Source organism: Hyperoodon ampullatus (genome assembly GCF_949752795.1).
Source record: "Hyperoodon ampullatus genome assembly, chromosome: 14".
Lineage (NCBI taxonomy): Eukaryota > Metazoa > Chordata > Mammalia > Artiodactyla > Ziphiidae > Hyperoodon > Hyperoodon ampullatus.
In genome coordinates, this window is record NC_136927.1 from 20,921,504 (window position 1) to 20,947,999 (window position 26,496).

The following is a 26,496-nucleotide window of genomic DNA, read 5'->3' on the forward strand; positions in this document are numbered from 1 at the left end:
ACTTCAGCAAGGAACCAGGGTGAAGCTGAGTTACCACTGCTACTAATAAGAAGCACCCCCTCGTGCTGCCCTCCCCGTGTCCTGGAGATGGTTCATCACAGATGAGCCTTTGCATAGGGCTTGCGGAAAAGGGTCAGGTTTTACTGCCGGTGAGCAGATGCTGTCCAAGCAGAAAGGCAGCCCCTCACAGTACATGAGAGAGGGCTCACAGAGCTTTGATCTGCGGGGAGATTCTTCATCAGACCCCCCACCTCACCCCGGTTCCAACAAGGTAGACGTAGTGACTGTTGGAGTGTTAAGTGGATTTCTTCAAGACAAAGGAGCCGGCCGTTGGGTACCAGAGGTCACTCGCCTAAGCCTCTGCCCACCTGCCGGGATCCTGCTTAGAGCCCAGGGCCGGGAGGCAAGGGCACCGGGCAGGCTCCCCTCCTCCTGGGACAGATGTGCATCCAGGCTTGGGTCTGGGAGTCACCCTACACAGCAGCCCTCCGGTCACATCACAGGAATGACCTCTTTCCTTTTAAGAGCTTGCCTGGCTGGGATTTGGTTTGGTCACGAGTGGCTGTGGTGCCAAATATCAGTAGCTTGAAGAAGTAAGGGCGGGCTGTGTTCCGGTGACAGGGTGGACTGGTGGGCTGGACCAGTCTTCTCACTCGGGTGGGGCAAGTGCTACAGAACAGATGAAAACAACACCTGTGGAAAGCACTGAATGGCTTGGAAGATCCTGAGGAAGGTAGTGAGGACACCAGAGTCTCAGTGCAAAGAATAACCCTGGATGGTGAGCACAGTCCTGAGGGCATTCGGTGAGCTGGGCAAACTGTGAGTTCTGATGGCACCTCTGGGTGCAGGGGGCAGAAACCAAGGTGGGCAGGATGATGGAAGCTGTGCCCACCGAGGACTCCTGCACCTCCAGGGTGAAGGTGAGTCAGAAGTAAGCCCGTCCCCTCCTGAGGTGTTGTCCTGCATGCAGATCCTGTGACCTCAGTGGTAGGACATTTTCAAGCCAATTCTGATTCTTTGTAGAGAGTGCTCCACGGCCAGTCCACAAGCAAGCAGGTCTTTGAAGGACTGCGCCTTTATCCTCGGCTCAGAGAATCCCCACGTGTAATTTTCAAGGCAAACAAGCATCCCTGGTTGAGAATAACCAAACACAGAATGCCAGGCGTTCAGTGAATGAGGACCAGCAGGAACGTCTGTGAAAACAGACAGTGAGTGGTTGACACAGTGTTTAAAAGCACTTCTTTTAAGTGCTTAAAGTAATAGACAAGGTGGAAAATACCTACAAAGAAAGGAAACTGTTAAGTGACCTAACAAATTTGATAAAGGAATCAGGTGCAGTTTCTAGCCATGGGCAGCTCAACCACTATAGTTAAAAACCCAACAGATTGAAGTGCGTGATTGAACTGGAGGATAGAGCAGAATGTACAGATTTCACTTTAGAACCAAATAGGACAGTAACTTGTAAGACCAACTGAGAATCAGGGAGAAGAGGTGGTGTGCCAGAGCCCGTGTTGGACGAAATAATGACTGAGAATTGTACAGAATGGAGGAGACACCCATCCAAACAAGGAAAAAACACCCACATGTATAAAGTGTAGTGCTACAGCAACCAAAGGAAAAAATTCCAGAGTGAGGGTGAAATGAAGGTAACTTTTAAGGCAAAAACCAAGACCGTTAATTAGTGACATCTTGGCAAAAGGAAACTCTCCAGGATGTTCTTGGAAGGAAAATAGTGCCAAACGGAAAGAAGAATGAAGAAGGTGGGAACATTTGGGCAACTCTAAACAAATGTGAAAGAATAATAATAATGTTTGGGGGGGGCACTAGAAAAAGGATATGGTTAATAACACCTGAGTTAGGGGGGTGTTAGAATTAGCAGAGGGAGTAAAGTTTTGTTTAATTTTGCACTTTGCGAACCTCACATATTATTGTGTTTTAAAGGTTGTCACTAAAGAATAGAAACTGTATTCTGCAATAGTAGAGGGGAAAAAATGGAGTGATTTAAAAACAATCCAAAAAGAGATAAGAAAGGAGACACAAAGAACTCCAGGACAGGTGGGGAAATAACACAAAATAAGATTATAGAGTTAAACTCAACTATATCAGCATTTAAAATGTAAATTGGGGACTTAGCTCATGGCACAGTGGTTAAGACTCCGTGCTCCCAGTGCAGGGGGCCTGGGTTCAATCCCTGGTCAGGGAACTAGATCCCACATGCATGCTGCAACTAAGAGTTCGCAGGCCGCAGCTAAGGATCCCACCTGCCGCAACTAAGACCCGGTGCAACCAAATAAATTAAAAAAAGAAAAAAATTTTTTAAATTGTAAATTGACTAAATACTCCAGTTAAAACGTAAAGATATCTTACTGGATTTTAAAAATCCAACTCGTGTTTACAAGAGACAGGGTGAAAATGAAAGAATATATAAAACAAAAATTGACAGAACTACAGGAAATGGTCAAATGTATAAGCAGAGTAGAGAATTGTACAATATCCTCTCAGTAATTGACAGCTAAGCAGACAAAAATCACTAAGGATTAGAACTTTGAACAAAATTAGGAATGTGATCTATGACTCTGTATAAATACAACAAAACACTGTAGCCAGCTAATACATATTTGACTTCAGAATTTTCAAAGATTGGCTGTATCCAGGGCCTTAAAGTCAATCGCAACAAATGAAAGGATTGAAATTATGTAGAGCAGGTAGTCCGACCAGAGGTCAGTTAAACTAGAAATATGAATAAAAAGATAAATAGAGAATCTCCATGTATGTGTATATTAAAATAAAACACTTCTAGCATGTATTTGTAGGTCAAAAAAAAAGGAAAATAGAAAATGTTTTGAAATGAATGATGAAGATACTACACATCAAAACTTGTAGGATGTAGCTAAAATATTATTTATAGGGAAATTGATAACTTTAAATACATATATTAAGAAAGAAGATGAAAATTAATGAGCTAAGTAAGCATCTGTCTCCAGAAGTGACAAAGTCAAAATAAACCACTCAGAAGGAATTAATGAAACAGAAAACAAGTAAATATACAGTGGAGAAGTTCATTCTTACAAAAGATGAATAATGTTTACAAATATCAAGCAAAATTGGTCAAGAAAAAGGCACAAATAATATCGAGTGTAAAATGGGACTTCACTACAGATGTGGTGAAATTAAAAAGATGAGTGGTTATCATGAACAACTTGTGCTAATAAATAAAAACAAAGCAGTGTCATAGGTGTTTATTAACCACCAGAGGAGGGGGCTCTACCACACATTGTATGTATGAGCCTTCATTTTTTATCTCAACGTGGTGATAATTTTGCAAGTTTTAACAGTGAATTTCTGGGAACATATAACTTAACAACACTAAGCTAAGAAGAGAACCAAGAACCTGATGAAGGGACACCTACAGGAAAGTCTACAGCAAACATCACACTGCATAGCAAGACGCCCAAAAGTTTTGCTTTGAGATCAGGAAGAACAGGATGCCAGCTGACACACCTTCTCTTGAGCACGGTGTTGGCGGTCCTGCCCTGTGCAGAAATTCAAGAGGAGTGAAGCGGAAGACAGAAAGATTGGGAAAAAAGTGTTAGTAGAATTAGGCAAGGTTGCTGTGGGTAGGGGGGAACCACCCTACAGAAATCAATTACATGTCAGTATTACCAGCAACAAACAGAAAATGAAACTTAAGAGAGACCTCATTTGCAATAGTGTAAAAACAAAAAAAACCAAGAAGAAAATAACTCTTTCCCAAAGCGTGTGAGACCCCACAGTGTGTGTTCTCTTCCTCCACCAGGATGCCTGTGCTTTTCTGTTTCAAGGTGGTTCTCATAACCATGTGACCGTGTAAATGAGTGGCCCCTGCCTGATTGGTATTTAGTGGAGCCTTCACACAGCAGACGCTTGGAGCGTGGATGTGCTGAGGTTTGATTGGACACGGTGGGGAGACCACTGATCCTGCTTCCTGGGAGCTTCATGTCCACTGCAGGAAGAACTCTGCACATCTGAACTGCTCGTGGGCGATTTGAGGACTCAGGATTCCTGACCCCTACCTCAGGGGCGTGTAGTGAGCCCTGTAGGCTCCTCGTAAGCGCTCAGAAGATTTAGGTCCATTCAAGTACCTACTTTTCCAAAGACTGTTATATTGGAGAAACACAAAAACATGTCAATGCTTTGTTTTTTTCCTTAGCAAAGAAATTGAATCTGAAATGGCCGATGAATAAGCCAAGGCTTAGAATAGGATATGTTTCTATTTTTAGTGTTTTATCTTTCTTTAAAATGAATGGCATTGTTTCTTTGAAGTAGGAAGTCAGTTATATCTTTTAGTTACCAGATTTTCTCTTAGTTCTAGGTTAAAAAAAAAAAGAAAAAGAGAGAAGAATTAGAGGTCACACTTAAAATTTTAGATGAGATGACCTGAAAACTCTCTTCTCTATAAACATTTAGAAATGTTAGATGGAGCTAATAAGCATTCTCTAAAAAGCATAGCTGAGTTTACAAGGTAGTAAAAGAGATTACCAAATCCCGTATGCCAAGGGCGGGGACTGTCTGGGTCCAGAAGTGAGCTGACCCTGCAGTGTGGGTGTGGCGTAGTCTTCCAAAGTCTGGGTCTTGGGTCTTTGGTTTTTATGTCCAGGTGGGAGCTGGGTGGGGGGAGTGGGAATCCCACTCACACTCCCATGTAAAACCTGCACCGAAGGGACAGACTAGTGGCCAGGGGAGGTGGCATGGGAGCTTATCTGTTTTGTCCTGAGGCGGGGGAGGCAGAGTCTCCTGGGAATATTTAACAGGAGCTGCTGCATCTGAAAATGTGTCCTGGGCTTCCCTGGTGGCACAGTGATTGAGAGTCCGCCTGCCGAGGCAGGGGACGCGGGTTCATGCCCCGGTCCGGGAGGATCCCACGTGCCGTGGAGCGGCTGGGCCCGTGAGCCGTGGCCGCTGGGCCTGCGCGTCCGGAGCCTGTGCTCCGCAACGGGAGAGGCCACAACAGTGAGAGGCCCGCGTACCGCAAAAAAAAAAAAAAAAAGAAAAAAATGTGTCCTTACCTGCTGCCTTCTCTGAAGGCCTCGTTGAAGCAAAGATAAAATAGCTCTTTAGAGACAAGCCTGAAATTCAGCCTGGACAGGGTTGCAACTTAATAAAGTCCTGCCAGAGTCACTGTCAGAGGTATAAAAGTAGGTAGTGGAAAACATTAATGGGAAAAAATAACACCGGGAAAAAACAAGGCGAACTTGAAAAAAAATAGAATAACTCAAAGGACTGATTATAGAGCTGGTTAGATTCAACTGAAGAGACAATTGGCGAAGTGGAACATATGTCTGAGTGGTAGCACAGAGAGATTGAGGTCTAGTTAGGACTTCTACCACCAAGAAACAGGAGCAAGGAAATCTCAAAAGAACTAAGTGGCCAAGGGCTTTCCAGGACTGGTGAAAAACATGAGAAAGCACAGTGAGCCTAAGATAATAAAAATAGATACACATCTCAAGGCACTGGAAAAGGCTTAGAACCCCAAAGATGGATCTTAAAAGTGAGGAGGTATTTTTAAAAGGTATTACAAAGGAATGACAGCTCAACAACATGTTTTTCCATAGTAGGCACACACCCTGCCACGGCTGCCAACCAAAAAAGCCAGAAGACAGATAAAATAATATCTTCAGAGTGGTGAGAGAAAATAACTGTCAGCACGGAATTCTGTACCCAGTTAATCCATTCATGAAGAGCGAGGGTGAAGGAAAGAAATCCTTCCGGGGCTGTGAGGACTGAGGATGTTTATCAAGAGGAGATTCTTGCTGAAACAAGTAGTCGAGGATGTACTTTGGGGAGACTCAAAAAAAGGCATGAGGTGGACGAAGCAGTGGCCAGCAGCAGATTGGGAACCATTTGGGTAATTTAACACGAGTGTCTGGAACTCCAAGCACCCGCAGGTCACCCAGGTATGTGTGAGAGAGAAGTGGGTGGAGCACCAAGGCTCCTGGGAAGTGTCAGGTGTGTATGTTAGGAGAACGTAAGGGGAAAAGACATTTTAATTACAGTTTTTTAAAAGAGCGCTTGCACACAGACACACACAAGAACAGAAAAGCGTAACTTTCAAACACAGAAGAAAAGATGTCCAGTGGAATGCAAACAAACAAACAGATAAAATGGGAATAAGCAAAGAAAAAGTATTGTAAATAGGAGTAAAAAACAAGGGTATAAATGAGTCCAGATACATAGGCAATCACAGTAGATGTTGGTGAACTAACCGTACCAGTTAAAAAAACAAATTGCCATGCTGGTCTGAAAATAAAATCCAGCTATATGCTATTTTTAAGAGCCCCACTTAAAACATATGAACCCAGAAAGGTTGCATGTGGAGAACAGAAAATGATTCTAGGCCAATATTAACCCCCCAAAAGTTGGCGTAACTTTTTTTTTTTTAACTGGAGTATAATTGCCTTACAATGTTGTGTTAGTTTCTGCTGTACAACGAAGTGAATCAGCTATATGTATACATATGTCCCCCCCATCCCATCCATCTAGGTCATCACAGAGCACCGAGCTGAGCTTCCTGTGCTATGCAGCAGGTTCCCACTAGCTGTCTATTTTACACATAGTAGTGTATTCATGTCAAATCAGACATACAATTGGAATGAAGTGGAAAAAAGATCATTATTAGGGATAAAGAGGATCACTTTAGGGGCTTCCCTGGTGGTGCAGTGGTTGGGAATCCGCCTGCCGATGCAGGGGACACGGGTTTGTGCCCCGGTCCAGGAAGATCCCACATGCTGTGGAGCGGCTGGGCCCGTGAGCCATGGCCGCTGAGCCTGCGTGTCCGGAGCCTGTGCTCCACAACGGGAGAGGCCACAACAGTGAGAGGCCCGCGTACCGCAAAAAAAAAAAAAAAAAGAGGATCACTTTATAATAAAGGAAAAAATAGTAGGCACTTTATCAGAAAGATGTAACAATTCTGATCTTATATTCACCTAATAAGATGCCCTCCAAATAAAGCACAAATGACAGATTCCCAGGAGAAACTGATAAATCCGTGATCGTGGAGTGCTCATGTCAAGAAGTTAGAACAGTATAAACCAATGGAAGTTGGAGGAAGGAATAATGAAAATTAATTATATAGATTGGATCACAAACCCAAAAGCAGGTTCTGGAATCATCTTTGAAATTGAAATAGCAATTAAAAATGAGCTCTCTGCCAAAGGGAACCTTCATACACTGTTGGTGGGAATGTAAATTGGTGCAGCCACTGTGGAAAACACAACAGTGTGGAGGTTCCTCAAAAAACTAAAAATAGAACTACCATATGACCCAGCACTCCTACTCCCGAGTATATATCTGAAAAAAACAAAAACACTAATTCAGAAATATGCATGCACCCCAGTGTTCATAGCAGCACTATTTACAATAGCCAAGACATGGAAACAACCTAAATGTCCATCGACAGATGAATGGATAAAAGAAGATATGATATATATATGGCATATATATTTATATATACACGTATATGATGGAATACTACTCAGCCATAAAAAAGAATGAAATTTTGCCATTTGCGACAACATGGGTGAACCTAGAAGGTATCGTGCTAAGTGAAATAAGTCAGACAGAGAAAGAAAAATACCATATGATGTCACTTATATGTGGAATCTAAAAAATACAACAAACTAGTGAATATAACAAAAAAGAAGCAGATTCACAGTAGAGAGAACAAACTAGTGGTTGCCATTGGGGAGAGGGAAGTGGGGAGGGGCAAGAGAGGGGTAGGAGATTAAGAGGCACAAACTATTAGATATAAAATAAGCTACAAGGGTCTATTGTACAACATGGGGAGTATAGCCAATATTTTATAATAACTATAAATGGAGTAGGTTTATACTTTAAAAACCTTTCAAAATTGTGAATCACTGTATTGTATACCTGTAACTTATATCATATACAGCAACTATACTTCAGTTAAAGAAAAATCAGTTCTCTACCCACTCTACCCCCTCCAAGAACAGATCTCGAAAAACCAGATTCTGACAGTTTTACAGGCAAGTTCTTGTGAACCTACAAAGGATGGAGGAAAAGGGATGCTCTGTAGCTCATCTTAACGGGACTCAAGTGACCTTGCTACCAAGACTGTGTAAGAACAGTCTGAGAATGAGCTCTGACTTCCCCCACTTGACAGCACAGCCACCCGAATCCCACATAAAAATGTGAACAGACCAAATCTAGTGAGGGATTAGAAAAGAAAAGACCCACCGTCAAGGAGTGTTTACACCATCAGAACCATCTGTGAGTTAACATTAGAATATATTCTTTTAATTCAATCCAATTCAGATTAAATGTCAAGTGGTAAAGAGAAAGCATTTGCTAAAATACCCTATTAAAAAAGGAAAGGTAACTAGGAATATAAGATAGCTTAACCTGATCAAAGGTTTCTACCAAAAGCCTACAGTCAACACAGCATCTAACAGTGAAGGATCAGAAGTGGAGACTTGGCCGTGAGACCAGCGAGCCTGGAGCCAGCCCTGTGAGACGAGAGAGAAGCGATGGTGTGGCTTAGAAAGCAAGAAATTACTCTCTTTTCATAGGTGATTTTTCTTGAAGAGAATCCACAAACTCCTGGATTTGATGAGAGTTTAGCATAATATTTGGGTAAATGACACACATGCAAAAATGAATAACTTTGCTGGTTGTCTGTAGCTACAAAAAAGAAATCTTTTTCTAGTACATTTAAAAATAGCAATAACCTTAACAACAGATGTATAAGACTTCTATAGGGAAGATCATAAAAGCTCCCTGCAAGTATAAAAGAAGGTTGAAATAAGTGGAGTGCTACACACTCCATTCACTGACAGCTCCCATAGTATACAGCATCGGCTCTCCCCATGTTCACCTATAAATTCAGTGTGTTTCAAATAAAAGTTCCAGTAGAATTTTTGGAAGGGATGCATAGACCAAAATGTAGTATTGATGCAGGGCGTAAATAACATTTAGGTGGAACAAAGTGTGAGTCCGGTGAGGGATCCACGTGTACTGCAAACCAGATGGGACAGAGGCGGCTGTGAAAGTCAGGGGGTAGGGGGGATGGACCAGTCCAGAAGGGGCGCTGGGTAACTTAAGCCGTGGGGGAAGCTGACCCTATTTCCTGTCCTATGCCAGAGTAGATCCCAGGTGATTAGAAACCCAACTGTGAAAAGTGTTCTGAAGTTTGTAGAAGAAAATAAACAGTGAAAGGACTTGTCTCCCAGTGGTTGGAACCTCGGTGGCTGAGAGTCAGGGGTGTAAGGGAGGTTTTCACTCTGTATCAACCCCTTTGTTCCTTTTGCGTTGTGACCCCTAGGAATGTGTTGCCTTTCTCCAACACAACTGAGTAATTATTTAGATTTAAAGGATAGCAACAGATTTTTCCTTAAAAAAAGAAAAAGAAAACAGGTTCTCTTTGACTCTGGGGTGGTAGCAATGAAACAAGAAAACACTGTAAAACAAAACAGTGTAACAGTTTTTCAAACAAAATTGGTTGAAAAAGAAACCACAGACTTGGATACAAATGGTTAATATCCAAATGTGTAAAGGACACCTACAAATGAGGGGAAAAGACAGCCCTTCAGAAAATGGGCCAAGGGTATGAGCAGACAACGTCGTGGAAGCAGCGTGAAGGGCTGCTCACCATGGGAGGCACATGGGGACGCATCCGGGTGTGAGCGCAGGAGGAGATGGTGGGGACGCAGAGGGCGGGGCTCGCGGCACTGCCCTGGGGGAGCAGCCCTGGGCCCGGCGGTGTGTCCTAGAGGATGAAATGCTGCCCGGTGATGCCCGCAGTGGTGTCTCACGCAGCCCTCACCGTAGCGGTGCTGGGCATGTGTAAGCACACACGCACGCGTGTGGAAGTGGTGGCATTCTGAGTGTTGGTTCTCTCTGGAGAGAAGGATGAGCTACTGCATAAATGTATCTCAAGTAAATGGGGAAAGAGGTTTGGATTTGCTAAACCTGGGTGGTAGGTAAATGGACGTTCACGATGTTTTTCTTCATCTTCCGTATATTTGAAATATTTCATAATATTTACAAAAACAAGGAGACAGTGATCCTGATGCAGCCGTATCTGCTAGTGTCTCCATTTCATTGTCGTTGTGTTTTAGATTGTGCCTTCCTGGTAAGTCACCGAACGCCCAGGAAATGGGGCTTGGGCTCAGTCGGGAGGCTTCATCTCGCACCCCTGCCGTGGCTTCTCCAAGTGCCCACGTGTGGCCCCCGAGGAGCAGCTGGAGAGTGATGAGACCCCGCCCCAGGGGTGCTGTTGAGGGCCCTTTTCGCAAAACGCCCCCAGATCCCCATTGCCAAGTTGGACTGAACTGGCCAGACTGGACAAGCCAGGTCAGGCCACACGGATCTGCCTGGGGCGTCCACTTAACTTCTGTTCCCGAGTCCTTACTCCCAGGAGCAGAGGAAAGCCATTCTCTGAGGAGCCCCGAGGTGGCCCAGGGCGTGTCAGCCAAGCCTGGGAGCGGTCCCCGAGCCTCTGGGCAGTCTCCTGCCCCCTGCCCTGGCAGGCCTTCACCTTTCTGCTTTGCATTCTAAGCAGACTGGCCATAGTAAATAAGAGTGCACATTTCAGAGGTTTCCGGGATTGACAGAGTGCAGGTTCTTTGTGGTCAGCCCACACAGGATGCAGTGGCACGGTTGGCCGGATTCTTTGCCCTCCTGGGCATGGCCCTTGGGAAAACCCTGCGGGATATTCCCGCTGGGGGCCTTTTACCATGGTGGGGATTTCAGAAGCGAAGCGCCGGAAGGCTGACCTTGAAGGCTGACCTTGAGAGCGTCCTTGAGGCATCGCTGTCTTTGCTGTGCCTGTGAGCACGGGTGGTACTCCCGTCCCTCGAGCAGGAGCCGACTCTGCGGGGCAGCGGGAAGGCGGCTTCCACCTCGACTTCTTGGCTGTCCTTGGTGATGGTGATGTGTCCTGAGCCTTCACTGTTTCACTGAGTTACCATAAATCTGGGGCTTTTCATTTTCCTGTGAAAGCGTCCTTTCAAAGAAACTCTTACTCAGGAGTTAGTGGTGGGGATGCAATTTCTTTCTGGAGCAGCGGTCCTGCAGAGTTGGGAAGGCACATCTGTGATGGACTCAGATATCCGACTGTCCACTGCGGAGGGAAGTGCTCTCCCAGCTGGCTTTTCTCCACTCTGCCCCTGACAGAGAATATATTTTTGTATCCCGTGTTTGCCTAACTTGAGAGTCAAAGCTGACTTTTCAACCGTGGCTTTTCTAACCAAACCACACATCTGCAGAGCCCACGGTGGGGGCAGGCGCCCATCGTGGGGGCTGGTGGCCCTGGGGCTCCAGGGGACCCGCCCTCCAGGGCTTGTTGGGGACGCCACCCGGGGCTTACGGACCCTCAGCCGGGGTGACCCGGGCCCCAGGCGTGGTTCTGCCTCTGGAGAAGGGGTGTTTCAAAGGAGTTCTGTATCCATTCTTTTTCAGATTCTTTCCCCATGTAGGTCATTACAGAGCATTGAGTAGAGTTCCCTGTGCTGCACAGAAGGTCAAAAGGTTTTTGTCATCTGAATAGGATGGATATAGTGATTATGGTGTTGCTTTGTACCTGAAACGTGTCCGTGTTGGCGAAGTTCTGAGGGGTGCTTGTGAGGACCTGGAGTTTCAGTTGGTGGACGCCCTCCAAGCAGCAGGGTTAGAACGGGGCCTGGAACGTTCCAGCTTCTTGTCCCTGTCCTCCCGCCCACGGGACCCCCCTCCAGGCCTTTTGCACACTTGGCTGCGAGGATCCCGAAGGGCTCGTGTGTGGTGGCCTCTCCCGACTGTCATGTGTGAGGGGCCCTGGCTGTGCATCTCGCTGCCAGAACCCATGACCCGGGGTCAGAACCCGCTGCCCCAGGAGTCCACCTTGGGCCTGAGGAGTGGACTGTGGAGCTTGTCCTGGAGCTGCAGGCCCGGCGACAGTCTGGGTGAAGTAAGTGTCACAGCCGCAGCTGAGGGACTTAGCACTGTGGAGAGCAGAGCGCGTTCCACCCTCTTCCCGCAAAAGCGTTCTGTAGAAAGACGGCGAAACTGTGCTCTGGGGACCTGGGGGCCGTTCAGCTCTCCCCCTTGCTGCCTTCCTCCCCTACCTCTCACCATTGCGTTCCCTACTCGGGTCCACTGCTGGTCCTCCTGGGGGAGCCGTTTCTCACTCCCCAGTTCAGGGGACTGGAATGTGATTGTAGTAGCATCAAAATTAGTTGATAAAAGTTGAATGTATCCAAGAAATGAACCTGTTGGAGTTTCTCACTGAAGTCAGATTTAGCCCGGCTGACAGCTGATGGGTGTGGACCTGGCCACCTCTGACCCTATGGACTTTGGTCCCCGGCCAGCAAGAAGTGGTGGTTCATCCTCTTGATTGGGAGTTTGTCATCGGGCAAAGGGTCCCCTCCCCAGGGCGAGGAGTGGACCTGGTGACACTGCCCTCCTCCCTCTTTGCAGCCTCTGGATGTGAAATTCCAAACCTGGACTCTTACTTGGTCGGCTTCCCAAGACTGATATTTCCTGTTTCCTAATGTGCAAGTTTGCAGGATGCATAGCTCTTCGGAGCTATCACTGGTTAAAGGCCATTTTTCCTCACCAAATTTTGATCACCTTTCCGGATTGTAATGCATAGGTTCTCATCTTTGGCCCTGGGTAATTGTGTTTATCAGCACTGGAGGAAATGGAGGCAGCAGAGTCAGATGGCTCTCGAGGGCCTGCTGGCCTGGACGCTGTGGCTGAGAGCCGGCAGCTGTGTTTGGTTTGACTCACATGGTGTTTTTTTTTGTTTTTTTTTTTTTAGCGGTATGCGGGCCTCTCACTGTTGTGGCCTCTCCTGTTGCGGAGCACAGGCTCCGGACCCGCAGGCCCAGCGGCCATGGCTCACGGGCCCAGCCGCTCTGCGGCATGCGGGATCTTCCCGGACCGGGGCACGAACCCGTGTCCCCTGCATCGGCAGGCGGACTCTTTACCACTGCACCACCAGGGAAGCCCACATGGTATTTTTAAAATCAGTCAACTTCACGTTAAACAAAAAAAAAATTTCTGTCCTAATGTGAGAAAGCAAAAGATCTCTCAACACAGTGCCTGCATGTCTACAGTAATCAGCTGTGGCTGGACGTCACCTGGCCCTAATGTAGTGGGGCAGTTTGCTACAGTCCTCACTACTCCCAGTTGTCTCACACCTGGCCGGTGCTTGTGCACATGTGCATCTTTGACCCCTGTGGTGGGGAACATCGTGAACTGGGAGCATGGCATCTGAGTCTCCTGGGTGTTATGTGCCCTGGTTATAGAGCTCCTCGCTGCTGTCTCTCCATGGCTTCGTATATCCTGGCACTAATGGAATATCTTATGTAAGAGTTGCTCACTTCTGAAGGGGGCAGGGAGAATGGGTGACGTCAGAGATGGCCTGAGTTTGTTTCTTCCTTCACTTTATCATTATGAAGAGTTAGTGAAACTGTAAGTCAGGTGTTGGGGGTGGGGTTGGCGCTTGTTGAATACCTCAGTTTCTACAAAAAGTAATTGACATGTATGTATTTGGCAGGTGAAAGGAAAGCAAGCCAGGATGGATATTTACGACACCCAGACCTTGGGGGTTGTGGTCTTTGGTGGATTCATGGTTGTTTCCGCCATCGGCATCTTCCTGGTGTCGACGTTCTCCATGAAGGAGACGTCGTATGAAGAAGCTCTAGCCAACCAGCGCAAGGAGATGGCGAAGACTCACCACCAGAAAGTGGAGAAGAAGAAGAAGGAGAAAACAGTGGAGAAGAAAGGAAAGACCAAGAAAAAGGACGAGAAACCCAACGGGAAGATACCTGACCATGAGCCAGGCCCCAACGTGACCATCCTCCCCAAGGACCCAGTGCGGGCGCCCGCAGTGGCGGTGGCTCCAACCCCAGTCCAGTCCCCCGTGGTCATTCCCCCTGTAGCCACAGTACCAGCCATGCCCCAGGAGAAGCCAGCTTCTTCCCCTAAGGACAAAAAGAAGAAGGAGAAAAAAGTGGCAAAGGTGGAACCAGCAGTCAGTTCAGTAGTAAATTCCATCCAGGTTCTTGCCTCAAAGGCTGCCATTTTGGAAGCCGCTCCCAAGGAGGTCCCTATGGTGGTTGTGTCCCCAGTGGGTGCCAAGGGCAGTGCCTCTGCCACCAGTGCTATGCAGGGCAAGAAGGCAGAGGGGGCCCAGAATCAGGGCAAGAAGGCAGAGGGGGCCCAGAATCAGGGCAAGAAGGCAGAGGGGACCCAGAATCAGGGCAAGAAGGCAGAGGGGGCCCCCAACCAGGGCAAGAAGGCAGAGGGGGCCCCCAACCAGGGCAAGAAGGCAGAGGGGGCCCCCAACCAGGGCAAGAAGGCAGAGGGGGCCCCCAACCAGGGCAAGAAGGCAGAGGGGGCCCCCAACCAGGGCAAGAAGGCAGAGGGGGCCCAGAACCAGGGCAAGAAGGCAGAGGGGGCCCCCAACCAGGGCAAGAAGGCAGAGGGGGCCCCCAACCAGGGCAAGAAGGCAGAGGGGGCCCCCAACCAGGGCAAGAAGGCAGAGGGGGCCCAGAATCAGGGCAAGAAGGCAGAGGGGGCACAGAATCAGGGCAAGAAGGCAGAAGGGACCCAGAATCAGGGCAAGAAGGCAGAGGGGGCACAGAATCAGGGCAAGAAGGCAGAGGGGGCACAGAATCAGGGCAAGAAGGCAGAGGGGGCCCCCAACCAGGGGAAGAAGGCAGAAGGGACCCAGAATCAGGGCAAGAAGGCAGAGGGGGCACAGAATCAGGGCAAGAAGGCAGAGGGGGCACAGAATCAGGGCAAGAAGGCAGAGGGGGCACAGAATCAGGGAAAGAAGGCAGAAGGGACCCCCAACCAAGGCAAGAAGACACAGGGGGCCCAGAACCAGGGCAAGAAGGCAGAAGGGGCCTCCAACCAGGGCAAGAAGGCAGAGGGGGGCCAGAATCAGGGCAAAAAAGAGGAAGGTACCCCAAACCAGGGCAAAAAGGTAGAAGGGAGCCCCAATCAGGGCAAAAAAGTAGAAGTGGTTCAGAACCAGAGTAAAAAGGCAGAGGGAACCCCCAACCAGGGCAAGAAGGCAGAGGGGACCCCCAACCAGGGGAAGAAGGCAGAGGGGGCCCCCAACCAGGGCAAGAAGGCAGAGGGGACCCCCAACCAGGGCAAGAAGGCAGAGGGGACCCCCAACCAGGGCAAGAAGGCAGAGGGGGCTCCCAACCAGGGGAAGAAGGCAGAGGGGGCCCCCAACCAGGGCAAGAAGGCAGAGGGGACCCCCAACCAGGGGAAGAAGGCAGAGGGGGCTCCCAACCAGGGCAAGAAGGCAGAGGGGACCCCCAACCAGGGCAAGAAGGCAGAGGGGGCTCCCAACCAGGGGAAGAAGGCAGAGGGGGCCCCCAACCAGGGCAAGAAGGCAGAGGGGACCCCCAACCAGGGGAAGAAGGCAGAGGGGGCTCCCAACCAGGGCAAGAAGGCAGAGGGGACCTCCAACCAGGGCAGAAAAGCGGAGGGGGGCCAGAATCAGGGCAAAAAGGCAGATTCGGTTGCTAATCAGGGCACAAAGGCAGAAAACCAGGGGAAGAAAGCAGAAGGGGCCCCCAATCAAGGCAAAAAGGCAGAGGGAACCTTGAACCAGGGCAGAAAGTCAGAAGGGTCCCCCAACCAGGGCAAAAAGGTGGATGCATCTGCCAACCAGGGTAAAAAGGCAGAGTCAGCTCCTATCCAGGGCAAAACTGCAGATTTGGTCCAGAGCCAGGAGGCACCAAAGCAAGAAGCTCCTGCGAAGAAGAAGTCTGGGTCTAAGAAGAAAGGTGAGCCTGGTGAGTAGCTTTGATTTCTTTATGAATTTGGAGGGAAAAGCTGTCTTTAAGTGGCTTATGGATTCCCTTTGGGGAAGCCGTCTGTATCAGTCAGCTATCGCCACATGGCTGCATAACAAACATCCCAGAATTCAGGGTCTTACCGTGTCAGTCGTTTATTCCTGTTCATGTTTCTGTTGACTTGGCTGGAGGTTGACTGGTCGGGGTTATCTCGGCTGGTGGCTCTGCTTCGTGCTGCAGTTTAATTGGTTCAGCTCCTGCTGCAGGTTGAACATAGGTCTCTTCTACGTGTTTCTTCTGGGGCCCTGGCCGAGGCATCAGTGACTCTCGAGGGCAGAGGCCCTCTCACGGTTGTGGCAGAGCTGTGAAAGGGCACTGCTCAAACCAGCATCCTGTTGGCTAGAGCAGGCCATGAGACTGAGCCTGAGTCAAAGGGCAGGAAGTCTACTGTCTCCAGTGGGAGGGACTGCGGAGTGACCTGGGAAAAGGTGTGAGTTGAGGAGAGGTGAGGAATTAGGAGCAGTGACTCCATCCACACCCAGTCTAGGACAGTTCCGTGTCTTGCAGTCTTTCTCAAATGTCTGGCTGCGTTTTGTCAGCCTGTTCTGCATTCTTACCTCACCTGGTGCTTTAGCATAGCTTTGTTCTTTTCTAGATGTTTGTTGCATGAATAGCAGTAGGATGACGTTTCTGAGAAACAATGGCATCCACACCCCTGCCTCCCAGTTTTCGCTCTTCGCTACCCCCCCACCCCCATTATGTAATGGAGCATTAATAGAACATTAAAATAGATATAATGTATCAGATACATATATTAGATAATGTAGAACATGAATTTCTGTTATCTTTTTAGTACGGATTACTGTAGAAATTGGGCCCGTGAGTTCCTGTTTCATATTCATCTCTCACTTGATACAGTAGTCTGATGTTTTCTTGCTCCCTCCCTCCCTTTCTCTCTCTCTCTCTTCTTCTCTTTCTCTCTAGATTTCTTTCTTTTCTTCTTAGATTAGCCGTTAGTTGATTTGGAAAATTAATTGCATTTGTCGTGGTGAGGTACATTACGGGCTTTGAAACGTTTGGACCTGTGCCAGGTAGGCAGGGCCCTATGTTTTTTCCCTCTGTGAAGCTGTATCCGCTTTGCTGTTTCCTCCGCCCCAACTTCTGGGGGGACATTTACTCAGGCAACACTTGTCCCATGTGAGGGTCAGGGACCAGCCCACCTTGCCCCACAGGCCATGTCAGCCTCTCAGGCCCTTTGAAAACCCAGGCGCTCAGCCTCAGCCCTGACTCCGTGGCGGAGGGAGAGCACACTGCCCTGTCTTCACAGTGATGCTCCACTTGACCCTGGGAGGAGGGCATTCGAGGCAGAAGACGGGGATGCAGGTGAGAGCCGCCTGTTCTCTGGCTTCTCGCGCATCAGGTGTGTTCAGACAAGAGCTTCCTGTGGTCATCGTTACTGTGTATGGCTTTGGCCATGGAAGTAAGGTATGAAACAGAAACATGATAATATTAGAAAGGAAGGCAAAATTGTCCTAATTTGTAGGTAATAAAGAACCTTGTTGGGAGGAAGACCTAACTTAATGACCTGTGTGAACCCACAGAGCAGCTCACCTGAGGTGGTATAAGAGGAAATTTGAACAGAAAAAATACCATGGTTCAGGATAAGAAAGATTAAATATTGCAGATAAAATGATAGTCACTCCCAAGTTAACTTAGTAGTTTACTATTCTTCCTGCCAAAATTTCAGTGGGCTTAAAAGTCCCCTCTGGAGGGAAAAATAAGTAAGAATACTGAATAGATTTTCCAGTGGCTATTGGAAGACCGGTTCTGTCTGATGTGTGAACACAGTCCCAAACTATTGTAATTACAGTAGGGTGCTGGACCGAGGCCAGCAGGTCAGGGAAGAGAGTGGTCCTAACTAGACTGCATCTCACCTGCACTTCAGGGCGGGGAGGGGACAGGTCAAGGCAGTGATCCTGGGCAGGATGTTTAAGGTTTGGAAGGGTCTGCTTAGCCCCTGTGAAAACGTCAGGTGTGTATCATATTGGAGTTAACGTAAAAAGAAATCAAACCCTAGAAAATAGGAAAGATGGCCGAAATTAGTACTGATCAACTCAGGTGGCAGGGGGCCGTGACTCCGAGGTTGCAGGGAGAAAATCACGAAGGGCGGGGCGCTGGGCCACACGGCCAGCCACGTAGCACGCGAACAGGCCCCAAAGAGAGCACAGCCACACCGGGTGGCCTGCGGGTGATGTGACACCTGAGCGGTAAATTGCTTCAGTCTTCAACTCTGAAGAGTCGGAAACGTGGGGGACACGCTTGCGGTTTTTCATTTTCCTGGACGTGCCCCGTGTGCTTTCACCCGTTTTCCCACGGTTGGTGGGCCCTCAAAGTGGATGCAGGCCCCTGTCCGCTGCTGCCCCCCCCACCCCACCCCCACCGGCTCCGTGGAGATCCCCCCAGGGCAGGGCTTCTCAGGCTTTGACGTGCAGGGTCTTGTTAAGATAAAGACTCAGTGGTTCCCAGCGGGGCCCGAGGTGCTGCGTTTCTAAGCAGCTCCCCAGAGATGCCGGTGCTGTTGCAGTGATGGTCAGGGCCCCGAGTCTGCTGGGGGTGGGGGCAGGAAAGGGAGGTGGGCTCTTTCGGTAAGGGCTTGGCTTCGAGCAGCTTTGCAGCTGCGCCTGTGAAGGACCGCTTCCCGAGGGCAGAGTGCGCCTGTCGCTCTGACTTGCCCCGCATTCCCCGCTGAGCCATGTCTGCCACAGCCATGGTGGTTGAGGATATGAGGACGGGTGTGGACGGGCAGCTCGGCTTTTCCCGTGGCCCATGGAACCGGCTGACACTGCCCTTGCGGTCACAGCTTGTTTGTGGAGCTTGGGGTCCAGTTCATCTGACTCACATCGAGCTTTTGGCCCTGTGGCCGTGCTGCCCAGTGAGAAGCAGGCCGCGTTCCCTTCACTTAGTTACACCTCATGTTCTGTGCTCCTCCCTTGACCTGAAAGGCTGAGGTCACCCCTGGCTGCCTGCCCTTGATCTCCTTGCCTGCCAGCTGGGACTCAGTCGGTTTGGGGGCCGCCCACTCCATTTCTTCAGGGCCACGGGTACCCCCTCGAGGGAACTGTGGACAGATCCCCGCTGGCTGGCTGGCCCTGGGCATCCAGAAACTCAGGGGCCTGGAGGTGTGAATGCCTTGGGGGGTGAGGTGTCCTGATGACCATGCCATGGGGATGAGGGAGATGGTTGGGGGTGGTGGTCTGTGTCGCTGGTGCAGAGCAGGCTGGGGAGGGAGCTTGGGGGAGGGACCCGGGCTCAGGCAGGGAAGGATCCAGGGCCACGAGGTTTAACCGTTGGCACCAGAGAGCTAGGTTCTGGGGCTGCGCTGACCGGTACAGGAACTGCTGGTCACGTGGGGCCAGTTAACATTCAAATCAGTCAAGAGTCAGAGTGAAAACCGCGCTCAAGGTCTCAGTAGTTCCACAGGGCCAGTGGCTACCCGTTTGGACAGTGCAGATGAAGACCATCTCCATCAGCACAGAAGGTTCTACTGGACAAAGCTTTTCTAAACAAGAGCCATCGGGAATGAGGGAGCCTCTTGGGTCACCTTGCAGGAGGCCCCGTGAAAATGGACTTGTCTTTGAAGCCCTGTGGTGGCGTCAGGACTTCCTCCGTCTTTGTTCTATCTGTGTCCTGAGTGGGGTGGGAGTGAGCTCCCTGTCGCCCCGTGCGTCACCGAAGCCGTGAGTGAGCTCCCAGAGCCTGTGGCTGGCCCACACACGTGGCATGTCAGCAGCAAGAGCAGCCCTGGAGCTGGGGTGGCTCCCTCAGTTGTCCAGGCCTTACCTGACACCCGGTTGTCCCGGCAGGGCTTCCGCTGACAGGAGCCCCAGAGGAGAGCGGGCACAGGACACGCTTCCGCAGGCCCGAGTTGGAGCTATTCCGGAACTCCTGATCTGATCTTCGTACAGGAGCAAATCGAGGCTGTGTGACAAGTTTTCACCCCTTGTCCCTGACCAGACTTGACAGTGGACACCCACCTTCCTAATCCTTTTTTAAATTTATTGTGTAAATGCGTGCTTCCAGCAAACAAAATTCAAACAGTGTGGAAGCGTGGAAGGTGAGAATTGAGAGTCCTCCCCTCCACTCCATCGCAGCCACCTCCGACCTCCTGGGGGGCCCCCGGAGATGCCCCGCTCATCCCATGGCACACGCAGTGGGCCTGCGTTGCAGGGACGGACTTGCCTCCTTCGTTCCTCAGCACACCCTGGGGCTGCCGCTTTCAGCTGCATCGTAGCCCACGGCATGACCATAACGTCATTTATTTAAATGCCATGAAGCAGTGTGCCGTTCTTTTGCTGCTGAAATTAATGCTACAGTGGCGTACACATATCACTGGGTATCTCTGTAACGTAAATTCCTAGATAGGTAACTGCTAAGTCAAAAGGCAGGTGCATTTTTAATTTAGGAAGACAAGCTCTATCCGCCTTACCCTCTGGAGGCCTGGCGCAGTGGACAGTTCCTGCGGTGATGGGCCCACGTGAGCGCCCCCCACAACCTGACCTCGGTGCTCACGTGGCTCCGTGGAGATGGGGGCGATTTCAGGGCCATCAGGAGCCCAGGTGTGGACTACGAGAAACACTTGGTTTTGAAACAGAAGCACGGATTCTTTTCCCAGTGTCTGGAAAAGAGGGGATTCACGGAATCATCACGAAGTGGAAACTTCCAGAACGGAAGCTTCCGAGTCGGCCGCACCGTCCAGGCCTCTGCTGGTTTGTTTTCTAAGAGCCACCGTGGCGAGTATTCGTGTTCATCAGGAAAGCACGCTTCTTGCCCAGGAAGCAAGCGGACGTGGGGGTGGTTTGGGGCCCTCTCGGCAGGGCCGTTCCTCAGCTCCTGGAAGGGAGTCCACGCAAACACAGTGCGGGCCAGGCCTGGGGAACTGGATGCCCAGACTTGGGCCGGACAGGAGGCACCTTCTGGAAACTGAGTTGGGCCCGAGCCCTGGGACCCGTGCTGCCATGGGGGCTTGGTTTGCGGGCATCACTGCCGAGCGAGGCTGAGGCCGGGGGGCCCTCCTCTTGGACTCTGTGCCTGGCATCATGCCAGACCCTGGCCCTTAACGCAGACGTGGGCCATCTACCGGGGGCCAGAGGCCATCACGTTAGGGCCCAGCCAGCCTCCAGGAGGTGGAGGTACCCTCAGACCGGCCTGCACGACCCCACGACGGCTGAGTCCGATGCGCTCACAGGTCCACGGGGCAGAAAGGCCATCTTTGCGGGGAGGACTGTAGGTGAATTTTATTTTCTTCCCTTCACCCTTCTGCATTTTCCAGTTTTTCTGTAACACGTATTCTTGTTAATGGAAGAGAAACCAAAACTCCATTCTTGGTCTGTGAGTTGAAGAAACAGGCCCTCCTTGTACCAAAGTGGAGGTCCCACCGCTTCGGGCGCCAGGAGGGGGCCCAGCCCTGACCTCAGGGCCCCGAGCGTCCTCTGAGCCGCAGAGAGAACTGCTCCTTCGGGGGCGCCGGTTGAGGAAGGGAAGTGGCCAGTGCTTCTTGGGCTGCCCCAGCCCCTGGGCACCCAGCAGATGGTGGTGACTGAGGTCAGGTGAGAGATAAAGGTAGTTCCTGCATCCGGGACCTGGCAGCATCCTAGGGGTGTCAGCTCCATGCTGTGGGAGGCCTCCTGCCACTGCCGGACCCCGGGAGATGCAGGAATAGGGTCGTGTCCTGTAACGTAACAGGGCAGGGGCCAGACCCACCAGGAGACCTTCAGTCGGGGTGTTTGTGGCCTGTAGGGCCTCATCTTGAGCCGTGTGACTGGACAGTAGCTGTACCCCTGCCTCCTGCTGTCCCCCCCGCCACATCCTTTGTGCCCTGCTGGCTGCTGTGCCTGAGGCCGGGGTCCCGGGGAACCGGCCCCACTGCGCTCCAGCCTGGTGTGTGGGGAGGGGCTCTTTCTGTGCATTTATCCCCCAACTTCCTTTAAGGTGGGTTTGTATTTTTACCTGTTTGAGGACAGCAGAAACCAAAGCTCAGCTCTGTTTCAAGACTTCCCAGAAGGGAGAGTTGGGACGCCGGGCCTGGGTCTCCGCCTGCGCCCGCCCAGGCTCAGCCACCAGCAGCTGCCCCTCCGGCACAGGCCGAGGCACAGAGCAGGGGGTGTGGAGATTACGTTTGAGCCTCTCTTTTGAACTTAACTCAGTTTCTCAGGGTCTGAAGCTCTGAAGAAAACTGCAGAGCTCCTGAGCTTTTTTCACTTTCTGTGTAAGTTCTTCAAACTCAACTTTTCCCTTTCTTCTTTTTGAAAGAACAAAACATCCCCTGGGGAAGCGAGTCTGGTGTCACGTCTCAGAGAAGCTGCTGGAAGACGTTCTTCCAGGGCTCTCCGTTCACTTCTCTTAAACGGGGTGGCGCTGTGGCTCCCGTCACTGCCGGGCAGGAGGCTGAGGTTGTACGTCCCCCGTCCTCCCTGCAGGCAGTAGGTCAGACCTCCTGGTCCCCTCAGGCCTGAGGAAGGAGCTTGCGCAAAGGCCCTCCAGGGGTTGTATTTCTTTAAGAAATACTGTGATGTGTTTTAGTTCTTTTTTCAGATTTAAAATTAATTTTGTTAAAATTTGGGGGGAAAAGCAAAAGTATAAAGAGAAAAATACAGTCATTCAATTTATAGGATTTTTTAAAAACTCCATTAGCCATCATTATGTGTACAATCTCGCAGTTAGTCAAGAGATCACTTTTTTCTCCAGCCAAATGAAAAGGCCTGATTCAAAGGCCCCAAGTAGGGTTGCTCTTGACATTATTTGTCCTTTGCTCCAGTGCACTTAAAACGCCATTGCCAGGGTCCAGTGCAGCCGCTGATCTGAGGCCTGCACCCTGTTGGGAGGCAGAAGCCCTGGGCAGTGCTGGGCTTCAGCCTGAGCCGGGCTTGGGGTCGGCCGCGTGCGTGCTGCCCTTGACCGCCATGGTGCAGACCAGCAGTTGTGAGGGTGGCAGGAGCTGCAGCTCTGTCTCTTGAAGCATTTGGTGGATCTTCCATCGAGGGCCTCGAAGGGTCTCTTTCCCGAAGGCTCAGAAGGACCCTTCACGGCCACTGTCCGTGAATGTGCAGCTGGCGGGGGGGGGGGGGGTGGCCCAGGTTCCTCGTTTCTGGACACGGTGGCCGCCCTCTGGACTTGGGGTCAGCGGGAGTCGGGGGCTTGGTTCTGTTTCTGAATCTGACGATTGCTTGGGAAGTGCTGGGCTTCCAGGAGGCACAGGGGCCCTTCCTGGGGCCCTGGCCTTTGACCTGAGTTTGGCTCAGGTGATTGGGGATGTCCTGGGGGGCTTCCTGAGGCTGGGGTCTGGCTTCCTGTTGGGGGGAGCGTGCAGGTCCCCCACCCACACTGTTGGGGTGACGCCCCTGCAGGGTCCCGAGCCAGCAGCTGCCATTCGGCCTGCACCTGCGTGTGTGAGCGGAGGCCTTCAGAACCGGTCTGGACGTTCCCTGGGACGTGAGCGTCTTTGCCGTTGGAGTTCTCCTCCGGCCTCCAGTACCCCACCCGTGTGTGCTGTCAGAGCCCTGGGTTGTCACCGCCACCCCGCTTCGTGAGTGCGCTCAGCCCCGGCCCTGGGCTCCTCCCTGACCTGCCTCCAGCCTTGGCCCCTGGGTGTCCTCAAGTGCAAACGTTGCTCACTCCAAGGCACTGCCCCTTTGCCCACGAGGTGAAGCCCGGATCCCTGGGACCCACGCCAGCGCCACCTGCCTCTGCTCCACCAGCCTCGGGTCATCCCTGCCACTCCCTGCCCTTCCTGCTCTCCGCCCGGTAGTGTTTGGCGCAAGCATCTCCTGCGTTAAAAGCCTCGCCGGTGTTGCTGCCATGGCTGCTTCCTCAGGTGCCCTGTGGCTCTGCTGCCTGATTCCAGGTCCAGGGTCTCCTCCCCTCTCCTAGCTGGGAGTCCCACAGGCCTTTCCAGGATTTTGCAGACTGCAGGGTACACAGTAGGTGCATACTTCATGTCTGGAGACCATCTGCACAGGGCTGCCAGGCACCTGCAGCAGCAGCTGGAGTGGAGCTGGAGCTCTTGATGCCCGTGCCAGGGCCTGGCAGTAACTCCCTCGATCACAGCTGTGTGCGCGCAGTTCCTGCAGCTATTCTGACGCCCCCTGTTGCTTGGCTGAGCCAGGCACAAGCAGGCAGGGCTTCCAGGGCCCAGACCTGGAGGGGCTGCTGCTGAAACAGCGCCAAGTCCCTGGTAGGTGAGACCCCACGGTCAGTGGTGAGAGGGGAGACTCCTAAGCCCTTTTTGCAGGACAGGTCTAATTTTAGGTGATTAAGCCTCCCGGCGTGGTCATGAGAGGGAGCGTAGTTTTGGAATTAGAGACACGTTATCCAAGCGCTGAGTGCTTCTCAGCTCAGAGCCCAGGGAGGCAGAGGGCCCCTCGTTTCCCTAAATGCTCTGCCCTCTTGACCTCATGTGCAAAGACAGTGGTGCGAGCAGGGGCCGTGGGCCCCACTGCTCTGTCCACGGGGGCGTGGGTGCCAGCTGGGGGGGGCAGAGGAAGGCAGAGTTGCTTCACCCCCTGCCTCCCCACCCAAGTTCCTCACTGGGGCACTGTCCGCCCAAGGAGGGGTCAGGGTGTGGGGTCCTCCTGGCCCTGTTGATCGGTTCTGCCGTGCTTTACCCTGTGCCCAGTACATTGTCGTTGCCCGCATTTCACAGACGAGGAAACAGGCTCAGAGAGGTGAAGTCGCTTGCCCAAGGATGCACAGGTGGGAGGAAGCTGAGCCAAGATTCAAGCCCAGACCACCTGGCTCCAGGGGCCTTGCTCTGACCAGGGTGCCCACAGCCCAAGGGCAGGGATGACCTGCAGACCGGAATTGGCCCGTGAATGTGTTCAGCTCCGTGGTGGTTTTATTTATTTTTCACTGAGTTAGCTGTCAGCACTGAAGGTCAGGAGATGGCACACAGCAATCTCGTTTCTAGCTCTCCTCGATGCGTCCGCAGCTCTGCGGGTTCTGGCCTGGACCCCGTGGGAGTTGTCGCCTGGAGGGAAAGGACCGTGGCCAAGGCCACCCGCTCAGGGGAGGCTGCCCCATCCCTGCAGGGCACAGTGCTTGGGGTGCTCGCTGTGTCCCCGGCCAGGCAGGAGCCCGGGTTACTCCAGAGCGGTGAGACGCTGGCCCTCCCCGGCCACTGTGCCCTTCTGCTGCCTGGTTCCTCCCCCAGGCCTCCGGGCCCGTCCGTACCTGGAATTTCAGGCTCACCAACATGGGCGAAGCCTTGGCTGCTCCTGTCTCACGGGAGTTCACTACCACGTGGTCCTTGTGAAGCCTGTGGCTTCACAGAATAGGTGTTGTCTCTGACAAATTTCTCTTAGGGCCTTAAGGTTTCACAACCCCAAGGATTATTTCTAGCCTTCGAGCCTTTGCCGGAGGACACGTTAGTCCTTTGTGTATGGGTCAGCGTGCCCGCCTCGTGGGCCTTGAAACCCAGAAATAAATGCCACTCACGTGAGGCCCAGAGTTCTGGTTCCCAGTACCTTCCTTTCTTTCAGTTTTACTTTCCCCGATTTGGGGTGAATAAAGATGGCACCATTCTTACCTTAATGAAAAATGTAAAGTCATATCTCTCTAAAAATCATTCTGAAGTGTCTGTATGAGGATGGAGAAGGCTGTGGAAGTTTCTGTGGGGAGTGGGCGAGGAGAGTTAAGTTCTGCTCTTACATAGCTTTGGGGTGTTCCACTTGTTACAAGTTTTCGTGACTTTGTTCACTGGAACATCTAATACAATTTAGTATAATTACATGAGAAAGTTTTAACCAACGTGTGTTAGAATGACACTCCCAGAATACTCTCAGGAACGTTCTGTGCACAGGGCCCTCCTGGAGGGAATGCATCTGTGAGACCACTGGGGTAGTGGCGTGAAGGATGCGGCGTTCCACAGGGAAGCGTAGCTGTGTCATCCAGGTCTGTGTCCCCTCCCCCAGGTGGGTGGGGGGCAGTGCAGCAGGGGCCCTGGGGCCTAGGAGGATGGTCACTCTGGGGCCTCTGCAGGGACCGGGCTGCCAGGGCTTCAGCAGGCGGTGCTTTGGGGCCCCAGGGCTGGAAAGGAGTAGCCAGCCTGCCCCACAGAAATACACTGTGAGCCACACTAAAAAAGGCAAATGAGGGCTTCCCTGGTGGCGCAGTGGTTGAGAGTCCGCCTGCCGATGCAGGGCACACGGGTTCGTGCCCCGGCCCGGGGAAGATCCCACATGCCGCGGAGCGGCTGGGCCCGTGAGCCGTGGCCGCTGAGCCTGTGCGTCCGGAGCCTGTGCTCCGCAATGGGAGAGGCCACAGCAGTGAGAGGCCCGCGTACCGCAAAAAAAAAAAAAAAAAAAAAAAAAGGCAAATGAGAGACACATGGAATTCATTTTAATATATTTCATTTAATCCAGTTACCCCAAATGCTATCATTTCAATATGTAATCAATATTAAAAAATTATTGCAGGTATTTTACATTCTTTTGTTTTTCCATACCAAGTTTTCAGAATCTGGTGTGCGCTCCCCTGGGAGCCATCCCAGTTCCCACCACCAGCCACGTGATAGGTGCCTGGCAGCCGGCATGGCTGGGGGCAGCGCAGGAGCAGGCCTCTCTGAGTCCGCAGAGGAAAACATCTGAGTGTCCAGCTTCAGGGAGGCCATCCTGCCCAGTCTGACTCCGGCCGACCTCCCTCTTCT

General features: G+C 51.3%; 1 protein-coding gene across 1 annotated transcript in view; it reads left to right on the plus strand.

Annotated features, from left to right (window-relative positions):
* RRBP1 (ribosome binding protein 1) overlaps window positions 1–26,496 on the plus strand; it is a 59,302-nt gene that overhangs the window by 7,668 nt on the left and 25,138 nt on the right. The window contains exon 2 of the mRNA XM_079719679.1: window positions 13,538–15,797. Coding sequence (XP_079575805.1) covers window positions 13,559–15,797 — 2,239 coding nt within the window. The 5' untranslated portion in view covers window positions 13,538–13,558. The remainder of the gene's footprint in view (window positions 1–13,537; window positions 15,798–26,496) is intronic.